Source organism: Phoxinus phoxinus (assembly GCF_949152265.1).
Source record: "Phoxinus phoxinus genome assembly, chromosome: 6".
Classification (NCBI taxonomy): Eukaryota; Metazoa; Chordata; class Actinopteri; order Cypriniformes; family Leuciscidae; genus Phoxinus; species Phoxinus phoxinus.
Window position 1 is genome coordinate 34,401,016 of NC_136881.1, and position 12,153 is coordinate 34,413,168.

Here is a 12,153-nt window from a genome sequence, read left to right on the forward strand (position 1 = left end):
GTATTAGTAAATGTTAAAATGAATATTAACTAAGATTAATAAATGCTGAAGAAGTATTGTTCATTCTTAGTTCATGTTAACTAAGGTTGTTAACTAATTAACCGTATTGTTAAGTGTTACTGTACCTTATATTGCACTGTTGGTGTTGCATTGTGGATTGTAGAGTTAATAATAATACAAAATAACAACAATATAATAATAATAATAATAATGAAATTGTATTCCAATAAAAAAGCATTACAATAAGCACAAAGAGGTCAACTTTTTAATTGACAAACATCCAGAAAGACGACAAGAAAACATCTCAGCATAAAATGATTCAATAAAAACAACACCACCAAAAGCAAGTATATAGGGGACGACTAGAATAATGCTGTTTAGTGCCACTATTTCCATCAGTGGCCCCCCCACACATTTCCTTTCCTCATTAGATTGGACATTTAAGTGCAAATTAAATAGTGCAATGACTAATCATAAGGGGGAGCGAGTGACTAAGCCTTCATTTCACATAAGTTTTCATATTGAACCGCGGTACCTCACGCAGGATTAATTGTCAACCGAATGTTATTTCTTCACTACATTTATAGAACCATAAAGAACACGTTTGAGAGCAAAGCAAATAAACACTGTTTGCTTCCTTCCTCTCTCCCAGGGAAAGCATGTAATAAGCTTCAAGCTTTTTCCCCCCAATTTATTGATTGATTAAAACCTAAGAGACCACACTTTGAAATATTCCACGCTTTTTTCTCTCTCTTCCATAGAAACGAAGGCTGTTTACAATCAATGTCAGAACTACAAAAAAAAGAAAAATAAATCGATAGCAATTAAGAATATTTTAATGCCACTGCTTGATGTTCTAAATGTTATGATGCTTTTTTTGTTTTGTATTTTGGGGTTTGGGACAGTGAGATAATGATACCAAAAGATTTATTTTAAATTAGAGCTCAGCAGAGCTAAAAATTGACCTGAAGAACTAAACTGCCGGTGTCAATTAACGGCTCTGTGTCCCTAGACGGCATTTTATTACACGCCATCAATATTTCGCTAACCACTGCAAAGCAAACAAATCATTTTAACTTTCAGACTGGATCTTTAATGCTGCCTGTCATCAAATCATTCATTTTCAGACTCCCCCCCTTGCTTGCTGTACGGAACCGAGAGAAATGTAATCACAGCTGGCTTGGTTTGTAAATTCTCTGTTTTCAGATGACGTGCGATGAGCGATGGTGTCTTGATGCCTTCATTTGAAATGAGAGAATAGACAGGAGGCAACCAAGACGCTGACAAGTTCACAATAAATTGCATGCAAATGAGGACATGCGGATTATTGCATTCTGGGTAGCGAACGAGACGGGCAGCATCGGTAGCCATGTTTATGAGGTGTGATGCAAACAAGAGGCAGTAATGAGAGTTGATCAAGCGTGACAAGGTGCAGAAACACTCAGCGTGCACATAACCAAATGCGCAAATACAAACCTTCAGGAATAACTTCTTGGCTCATAGTTGAGTGAGCGCTTACTGACTGGAAATATCTTGTGGATGTTTGGTTGAGAGCAAAGTCAGAGGTTTCGAATGATAATTTCTTCCTTGTAAAACGTACAGCTGCCACAGTTTCGTTAGTTCCCGCTATGCAAGGGCCATTGTTTCTGTGATTAGATGGCTCGGCTGTCAGCAGTCATAAAAATTTGATTTCATGTTTATAAAAAGCGATAGTCCGTATGACATGCACATTGTGGGTCTGTAAATAATGTATAATTATCGTCGTGGCGGGCGGAAACCTCATATCTCTATATTTCGTTATTTTTTTTCATATATCATTACTATTGGTTACCCTTTACGTCTATCTGTGGGTTTTGCAAATATCCAACCAATGAAAAGTAGTACTTGTGACTAAACCTCATAACATGATATTTTTGCCAAATGACTGAGCACCCACATAGCCACAGTAAACTTTATCATCTTTAAGTTAACGTAATGCCCCAAATTCTCCGAAATTCGCTGGTCAAAAACTCCATTTGAGCTTGATTTTGGTAAAATGTTATTATTAATGACACATGCAAGTGTCTGACCACATATAAAGCCACAATATCAACTTTGACAATGCTTTCAATTTCCTGAAAAGGTTTCTACCCGGCCGGCAGCGGTGATAAATTTAACTTCTTTGTTTAACAATCATTCATGCGTATCATTCATGCACAAGTGAGTTGTATTAGAGTAATGTTTGGTATGAATATTGTCAAAAAGCAGAAATCAAACAAAAATTAAAACACACAACTTAGTTACCATGAAAAAATGACAGTCCTTGCTTCTTTTTACGTTGCCGTGTGTATTATTTAAATAATTTAAATAAATTTGTCATTATAATTCATGCGCTCTCGTAATCTTTAGTCAAAATGATAATTCCACATTAACAGTGAGCCAACGATCCAATCAATTTCCAATGGACAAAAGCAAGCCCCGCCCTAATTTTTTTTTTTCTCTGGGATATACATCAGAATCAGAAAGTCAAGTCAAGTCACCTTTATTTATATACAGGTTTATGCAATACAGATGATTTCAATGCAGCTTTACAGTGACAACAGGAAACTGATTCAATGATGCAAACAGAGTTCATTTCGGTTGTATAAGATGTTGCATTTTCTGTTTCATGCCAACTCGAAATTAAACATATGGTGAAACATCTACTATAATAAAATATTTGTGGTTTCGATGTTGGTTGCAAAAATGTTATTTCATCAGAATACATTTGAATGCCTGTGAGTGGACAAAATATGATTTTTTAGAATCAGTTAAGCAACAACAACTACAATTAGCTAGCTGGCTAATGAATAAACTAACAAGCCTTGACTGTAATATATTCCTCTTTCTACATGGCATGTGAGATGGCGTAATCTTGTACTGGACTTTTTCATGAATTGGTACTTGAGATTTTGTGATTTTGATTCCACATCTTTTATCTGTGATGTCATCTTTGCTGGTGTAGACTAAAGCACTGTATGTGTAGATTTCCTGAAAGTTTTATAATCATTTGGGGTGGCAGGATTGCATCTTTATTGGTCTTTTTTAGTTTTTTTTGTACTAGCATTAAGGTCAGGTCAATTTATGTGTATTTGTATAGCACATTTTCACAATATATGTAGTTTGAAAGCAGGAAACCATGCCTTAATGTTTTAAAGCCTCCAGTGACTGTGGTGAAAGTCATCCGTTTAGGTAATGGACGGAAAAACCTTGAGAGGAACCAGGCTCAGCTGGGGGAATCTGTCCTCTTATGACATTAATGTGAGTCATACTGTATCTAACCATACAGTCTCTATACTGTCTCTATACTGAAAAGCAGCATCTTGCACTTTAATTAGGGAAGGAACCTTGGTATTTAGCCAAGTCTTGTGGTTAAGGAGTAGTTTACTTAAACCCTGCTCTAGCGATTCGCTGAGTCATGGATGTGGCTGTAGCCACTTTTAGGCCATTACAATGAAGACCATGGTCTCATGGGAGAGATGTAAAAAAAAACAAAAGAAGCTGAGTGAGATTAAGTGAAAGATGGTGAGATGTTTTTTTTTGTCTGTCTAGAACAACCTCCGGTTAAGTCTGCGTTTTTGTGCCAAAACATAATGCAAATGATCCTCTGTTGAGCACTGTGGAGAAATTGCCTTCCACAGACGGCAGCTTTCAATGTCTATCTGACATTGACATTGATTACATTAGTATGCAGTTGATAGTAGATGGAAACGTTCCCAATGATGTTCAAAGAGGAATCATTTGTTTGGCTGTTTGCCTGGACTTTAGAGATCTGTTTGACGTCTCTGTGAAGTTCATTTAAAGCGGGATCAGTTTCAAATATGTTATTTGTAAAGGGAGATTTGCTTACATTGAATTTGCACATAAAGACATGAAATTAGTTCAGAAGGAAAAATAAGTTGGATTGTTGCAAACTCGATTAAAAAGAAAAAGATTCGAACCCGAAACATGAGGAAGGTTAGATAGCTCACACAAAACGTGAACACTCTCAATACTACATTAAACTGCCACCAGTGTTGGATTATGTGAAGGTTGTAGACCTCCGGGAGTGGAAAAACCGCAGCCTATATGAAAACGTCTCTCCTGAAGTAGGCGCTCGTTGCGATGTCGGCTGGATTGAAGCCCTCTGCTACGTGGAGAGCCGTGTAATTGCTCTCCGGTATGAGAGGTCTTGTTCTGACCTCATAGAGCTGGATAGGACACGTCCTTGATACAGGAGTGGTTGCTTCTTTGTTATGAGTTTTGCAAGGAGGCTTGTAGAATTTCGTGATGGCAAGAGAGCCAGCAAGGTCAACGGTGTTATTAAAAAACACACACACAGGATTGTGATTAAATATGCTATAATTAATTTCTACTAGCAGCACCGAATGGAATTGTGTGGTGGTACCTTGAGACTGATTGCTATTGTTTAAACTATTTGGTAACACTTAAGGTCTTATTAGTTAATGGCAGTTAATGCAATAGCTAACAAAAACAGTGACCAATGCATTTGTTACAATATTTTTGTCATATTTGTTTATGTTAGCTAAAGTCCACCTGTATTCAATCATTGTATCCCTTAAAACTCATCTTTGATCACCAAAATTACATATTTAAAAGTTGTTTCCTTGGGAAAAAAAAAAGCTTGCCTCATTTAGTATATGCGGTTCTATGAATATGCAAATTAGCCCTGCCTCCACTCACTCACAGCAGCTCAGAGATCAACTCAATGACGATCACACGTTGACGTGATTGGTTACAAGGTAGTTTGTGACGTCCGAAACACCAGTGATTTCAAACCGTGTTTTTGCGACGATCTTTGGTTCAATGCAGTTTTAAGGAGAAAATACTCAGTAATGGTGTCGACTCATGAATTTGCACATGGTTTGTCTTAAAGCATATTAAAAAAAAACACATAGACATATAAACAACATTAAAAGCTTGATTTACACCACAGGAGACTTTCATTAGTATTCGTTACTATTTTTCATTAGTTTATGTCAACAAATGGAACCTTATTGTCACAAGCTGGCTTGACTTGATAATCCACAACGAGGCTTGACGCAGATAAATGATAAAAACACTTTTTAATAAACACTAGGAAACATAGATAAAACACCAGCATGAAACTCACACACAAGACCAAGAACTGAAGACGACTGAGGGTTTAAATACAGTAAGATGATAAGTAACAGGTGAAGCACTAATCAATGAAGCATGAATAACTATGGCAACTAACAAGACGGCAATGGAAACACAAGAAACAGGAACTGAACACAGGCAAAACGACACAAAATAAGAGTCCTTAAAATCAGTGACATAGAGAATCATGACACTTATAGTAGTTACCAACTATTTCTAACTCATGCTTTCATAAAAAAAAGGGATGCTACCAAAAAAATGGTTGGTGGGATGGGGTGCGGTGCGGTCATTTTATTGAAAGTTAATAATTTTTTATTATTTTTTTTTAGCATAAATGTAAAATACATAGCACAAATGGAACCCAATCCATCCCAACTACACAAGCTCTGTTGATTTATCTGTAGACGACTCAAAATGACCCGCATGCACATAGATATATTTCATGTTTTGTTTTTTCTGCAGCAGAACATTTTTGAGAGCTATTTTAGAGATTTTATTTAATGAATCTATTATCTATCTAGGTGTGAAACGATACTAATACGCGCTAACAATATACGTGCTCCCATCTTTTCATAGTCTTTAAATATGTAACAGAATATGTTGAGTGAAAGGACATGAACAGGTTGAGCTGTACGGAGAAAGAGAAGTGTTTGGTGGAAGATATCATTCCGCTGATGAGAAGAAATGTAAAAAGTGTGAGGGGAATATTCACTGCCGTACTCCTTAAGATTTAAAACCTTCACATTCCAACCACACACACAAATCACCATCTGTTATTGATTTATAATCTCTAGAGCGGCCATTCTTCCCTCCCTCCTTCTCTTTACTTTATTCTCTGTTTCTCTCTTTCCGCCTGCCTACGTGGAACTATAGATCATAATTGAATTACTGTGGTAGAGGGGACGTATAATCAGCCAGATGGAGTGAGCTGACTGATTTGAAAGACAGGCAAATAATCATATCTTCCCCTTTATTATTCCTGCCGGCATGGGGACGTATTGAATAAACTCTGCACGTAATGTAACTGCTTTCTGCATAATTCCATATAATATGGTCATGTCCTGATTCCTAACTCACTGATTTTGAAACTTTCATTGGCTGTTATTACAGCTCTGCTAAACATGCTGATTGATTTATTTGCGGCAATTAATGAATCATGCGTTTAATAAACAATAGATGAGTGTAACGTGATGGAGGGCCATTGTATAATTAGAGACCATGGGAGAGCGGGAACACTGCAGTATACCTTGTTTTCCCCAGATAAACAAATAAACAGGTGTTCAATTGGGCCATAATGATTCAAAGCAGTGTTTTAGTCCAAACAGACAAAAATATTGAGTGTTTGTGTCAGGCCTCTTCAATTTCTTGTATGCTGTGGACCAATTTACCACACTTGTTGTACACTTAAAAATGAGATTTTTTTATTTATTATTTTTTTTGGGTTTATAATGTATGTGCTTATTCATTGAATATCTTAAGATTTTAGCTTATCTTTGTATGTACTAGAAAAACACAAATAATCATTATGCTTTTTTGGCAATAAGGATCACTAATCACCATTAGATTTAAAGGTTCCCACCAAAATCTTGATTTAATTTTAAAATTGTGATCTTGGTAAATAATAAAATAATAGTTTTTTTTTCTTTTCTTTTTTTTTAAACCTATAGCTACAGCGAAACTACATTTGAATTATAATACACTACCGATCAAAAGTTTTTTATTTTATTTATTTTTTAAGGAATTTATTCAGCAAGGATGCATTAAATTGATCAAAAGTGACAGTTATGGCATTTATAGTGTCACAAAATATTTCTATTTAAAAATGAATGCTGTTCTCTGGAACTTTCTGTTAATTAAAGAATCCTGAAAAAAAGTGGGTTTACACAAAAATATTATGCAGCAACTGTTGTCAACTGATAATAATCAGAAATGTTTCTTGAGCAGCAAATCAGCATATTATAATGATTTCTGAATGATCATGTGACACTGAAAACTGACTGTTGAACATTTTCTTCATCCACAAATGTCCCTTTCAAAAACATTACAAAATCTTTAGTAAATGCTGAGATTAATATTAACCATGATTAATACATGCTTTAGAATGTTAATACTAACTAACAGAAACTTAAGAAAGTGTTACTAAAAAAGCGTACCGACCCCAAACTTTTAAAAGGTAGTGTAATATTATATTACGACATGATTTAAACTCTTTAGAAACCCCAGGGCCTTTAGTTTTCGTTTGAAAACGCATCTTTTTCTCTCCTATTTTGGCCTTCCGTCCACACTGAGACAGCGTTTTTAGCAACAAAAACGTTCTTTAAAGTGGATACATTTGAAAACGCAGTTTCCACACTGTAGCGTGGACTGTCAAAAACGGAGGTATTTGAAAGCGATGCAAGTTTAGTCATGTGATGCATATTGAATCCATAGATAGTCATGTTTATACAGGTATTGTGCTTCTTATGTGCTATTCACTTTCACACAGTTGCTAAATTATGTTACTTTGCACACTCTTCATATCACAGTCCTGCAAAGATGACAAAAAAATCATTTGCATTTGCTGTCCTGCTGCAAAACATGAGAGCAGTTGCGTTAGTGAGTAAGTGCGACCTGGACGCATCAGTGAATGGTGAGATATTTTTCTAAATAAAATGATCCTGTCAGAAGAATTGCGTGATAACTTGAGTATGTCTTGTTCTGTATCTTCTCAGTGAGCTTTTACGAGGGTTTACCATAGACTGTAAAAAAATATGGACGTAGTGTCCGTGACTTCACCCGTAGGTTTCTGAAGAGCATTTTTGAAGCCCAAAGTGGGCGAAGCCGGCGTCGCCATCTTAGTAGCGCGTCACCGCGTGTCACCCCCGGATAACCGAACATGGTCAAAGAGGTGGGATTAGCTGAGGTGACGTGGCGGTTAACAGACAGCAGACAAACGGCTAGTAGTGATAGCAGTGAATATCCACCTGTCATTCAAGTGGCCACGCCTTTAATTATGCAGAACTTTAAGGCTTAATATAATTTAAACGGATGAGTTATAAAAAAATTCACCCCCCTCACAGTTTTCATGAAGGGCAAAATTAGCTATATAGACCACAACCACTTTTTGCACCAGGCTGTAAACACATTTTTTTCTGCTGTAAAGTTGGGCATTTTAACATGGGATCGACTCTCTTTTGGAGCCTGTCTCTAGCGGCCAGTCGATGAATTGCAGTTTACGTCACTTCCGTGTTGGTTTCAAGAGAGAGACCGAAAGGTTGCCGCTTGGGGTTTACGCACACGCTCTAAGGTGAATCTAGCGTTTTCCGACGTTTCAGTGTGGATGAGAAACTTTTGGAAAACGCTTGAAAATGCTAGTGTGGAAGGAGAGCGCTTTGAAACGAAAACTCTATCTATCCGGATTAATGTAGACCCAGACAGATTTCTGAAATGCTTATGACAGAATCCGCAGCCTTCATCTCACAGCAATTGGCTGACACCCCACCATCTAGCATTTCTCGACTTTTTAACGTCCTCACCCCCTTTTCCCCGCCGTCTATCCCATAATCCCCTGCGTGAGTCAGCTCCATTAGAGAATGCATTGGAAAGGCACGCTCGACTCCGCACCAGTGGACACGTACGGTTAACCTGCCGCACAGCTGTGACTCTCTGATATCAGCAACTAGTTCAAGTGCGCCGCATTCAGAGCTGGAAATACTGTTGAGTCAGTGTGCAGCTCTGACACAGAGGAAGACCTGTGAGCTCAAGCGTCTGTCAACAAGTGTGCTTGCGATGTAAAAAGATGAAGGCCATCGATAAAAGCAGGGTTTCAGACGGATAAAAACCAGCGACACACTGCTATCAGACACTATTTAAAGGGATAAGTTTTAAATATGGAAATTCATCCCATAATTTCCTAATTCATAATGACTTCACAGAGCAAGTCCCTTCCCTTCTACTGGTCGAGGATCTGGGCTGATAATCATCATGTCGTTCCTCGGACTGTCAGAAGACGTTTGTTCCAGATGACAATGACACTACTTGTCAAGCACAAAGAGTTTCAGTCAAAGCTCGTTCACAGATGTCGAAAAATCAACACATTTCATCTTACTCGCAACATTTTTGTTTACCCAAATGTTGGACGAGATGTGTGTTTGCTCGTGTTTAAAGCTTGTCGCCAAATTTCTTCATCGGTACCACTGTGAAATTGCATTACACAGTCAGTGAATATTAATTGATGGCATTTGGTATTGGACAAACAAAGTAAGTGAGCGATGTGTGTGTGTGTGAGGTTCCGGAATAATAGTGTTTTGAACGAGAGAGCCATGATCACTGGAGCACAGTTGAAAGTGAGCTGGATAGTAACAGATGTTTTCTTCTGGGAAATGGAAAGAGTGCGTGGATCTTTTGTTGTGTAGGTGTTAGACAGGAGCGTCAGCTAGAAAAGGACGGAGAAAGTGTACCTAAGTGTACGTCGCTGGATATATTTGATTATGTTTAGATGTGTGCTCCTTCACCTCTCGGTGGATGTTTATCTGCGGGATTATAATACAAACACCAGCCGCGCATCTTTCTGCACTTTAAGGGGTCGTACACTCAGGATGCCGCCTTGCGTTTAACTGCAGTTAGACGGAGTGGAACGTCTCAAGGTCTCAAGACATGTTTTAACAACTTGTCACTAGTTATCCATAATTAAGACATTAATGTTACAGAAGCTTCTTTAAACGCCTGTTACACTCAAGATGCTTGTTCCACAGCTCACTTCATTTGTTTGGTTCATTCATGATATAAAGGGTATAAGTGTTGACCTATTTTTAATTTGATGCCTTTTTAAACTTAAAATGCATGTTACATGTTTTTTTTTTTTTTTTTTCATATATTTTCACATGAATACTTTTTTAAGGCATTTTTTTCTGTATTTATTTATTCGATTTTCCATTTTTATTTTTCTTCAGGAATTATTACTTTTATTTGGCAAGAATGCATTAAATTGATCAAACATGAGAGTAAAGTCTTTTATAATGTTTATAATGAAATATAAAAATTTCACATAGATACTCTTCTTTTGAATTGTCTGTTCATCAAAAATATTAAGCATCAAAAACTGCTTTCAACACTGATAATAATAAGAAATGTTTCTTGAGCAGCAAATCAGGATAAGAATGATTTCTGAAGGATCATGTGACACTGAAGACTGGAGTAATGATGCTTTGATCAGGAATAAATTACATTTTAAATTATATTAAAATAGAAAACATTTATTTTAAATTGTAATGATATTTTACAATATTGCTGCTTACTGTATATTTGATCAAATTAATGCAGCCTTGGTGAGCAGAAGAAAATGTATTAAAAAACTTTAAATTAATAGTAAATATTATGTTCAGATTTAAAAGTATGAAAAATAAAACTAGCCAGCTGTTAAATAGGAGATAGTTTTGTCCAAAGCAATTCACATACGCTCATTCTGAGGCTAGACGCACACAATCAAAATGATTTATTTATTTTCTTATTTATCTAAATATACATAATTTCAAAATACATTTTGCAAGATAGCAGTGTTAAAATGTGACTCTAACCAAGCTAGGCGCTGATAAAACGAACACGCAAAGTAGCTACAGTATCTGACGCATGTGTGAATGGACAAATTCCGACAGACCTCAAGAACACTTCCTGTGTGTATGACCCCTAACCGTGTGTCTTGCTCTCTGTCATCTGCAGGGAGAAGGAGCGAAATCTCTCGGCGGCAGGACAGCCTGCGATTCAGCCTCAGCGTCCGGACGGCCCCAGATTCACTGGAGGGGGCTTCAGTTTTAAGCAGCACAACAGGATGACACTTCAAGCCCTGGAACAGCAGTCCTGATGCCCGGCCCGAATCCTCCGAGGACCCTCTTCACCCGCCATCGCCTCCTGATAGACCGTACATTCTTGTATTTATTCAGCTCTGTCCGTCAGCAATGCACTAAAGTCAGTTTGCCTTCTGGAATAAAATAAAGTCTGTTTTTTTTCCGCTGAAAAGTTTCCATTTCATTCTGCACTAAACACTCGCACAAATCCACACATAAACACAATCTCTATTTGCCTCTCTGGTCCTCTGTCGCTCTCAGATATAGTGCACTCTTGTTTTCTAGTGTGCTGTTGGCCGCTGTGTCTAATATGACACTGTGTACTTGTCACCATCCTCAACACTCGGTTACATTTTTTTGGAATTTTGGTGGATTTGTGAGTATGTGCAATGCATTTTGTTCTGGTGGTTCTATGAGCCAATACACTGTAATTGCTTCTAAGCCATTTCTGACATAAAACCACATTGGCTCCATTCCAAAACCTAGTGAGCTCACTTGCTGTCACTTCCTACATGAGCAGCATTCTCTCTGACACGGAACCTCACTAACTGATTTGGAACGCTCTAAGCAGCAGCCCTTTGCATCATATAAATAGTATTTTTCACATATTGTGCACAGATTTGCATGTTGGTAAGCTAATGACGTGTTCTAATAAGCATAACAATACACAGCACACACAAATATTGGGTAAACAGACTTTTGTTTTGTTTTTTTTAAGACTATTTTTATTGGTTTCAATAGAGTTTATCATTAGCATGTTGCTAAGCAAATGATAGGATGTTCTCTAAAAAATACATAGCACACACAAATATTGGGTATACTATGGAGCCCCTAAAGGGACATAGTGATAAATATGAGATGGGAAGAAAAATCATATGTCAATGCATTTGCATTCTCTCGCAAATGTTTTGCATTTCCCCCTGAGAAACGTTGCTTTCACCCACAAAATGTATTAGTTATTTGCGAGCGAATGCAAAGACTTTGCAAGCAAAAGCATTGAAATATTTTTACCCTACTATATCATATCTTTTTCATAACCATGTCCCTTTAGGGTCTCCGTAGGTCTAGTATGCAGTAGCTACATTTTTAATAAATAAGCAGATAAAATAAGCTAATGACAAGATATTCTAATAAGCATAAATAAACCAATACGTTTACAGCAAAATACTCTAATATGCAGAAAAACAGCACA

General features: G+C 37.1%; 1 protein-coding gene across 1 annotated transcript in view; it reads left to right on the top strand.

Annotated features, from left to right (window-relative positions):
* cfap58 (cilia and flagella associated protein 58) overlaps positions 1–11,129 on the top strand; it is a 124,798-nt gene extending 113,669 nt beyond the window's left edge. The window contains exon 18 of the mRNA XM_079617086.1: positions 10,837–11,129. Within this exon, the coding sequence (XP_079473212.1) occupies positions 10,837–10,978 (142 nt within the window). The 3' untranslated portion in view covers positions 10,979–11,129. The remainder of the gene's footprint in view (positions 1–10,836) is intronic.
* The last annotated feature ends 1,024 nt before the right edge of the window (positions 11,130–12,153 follow it).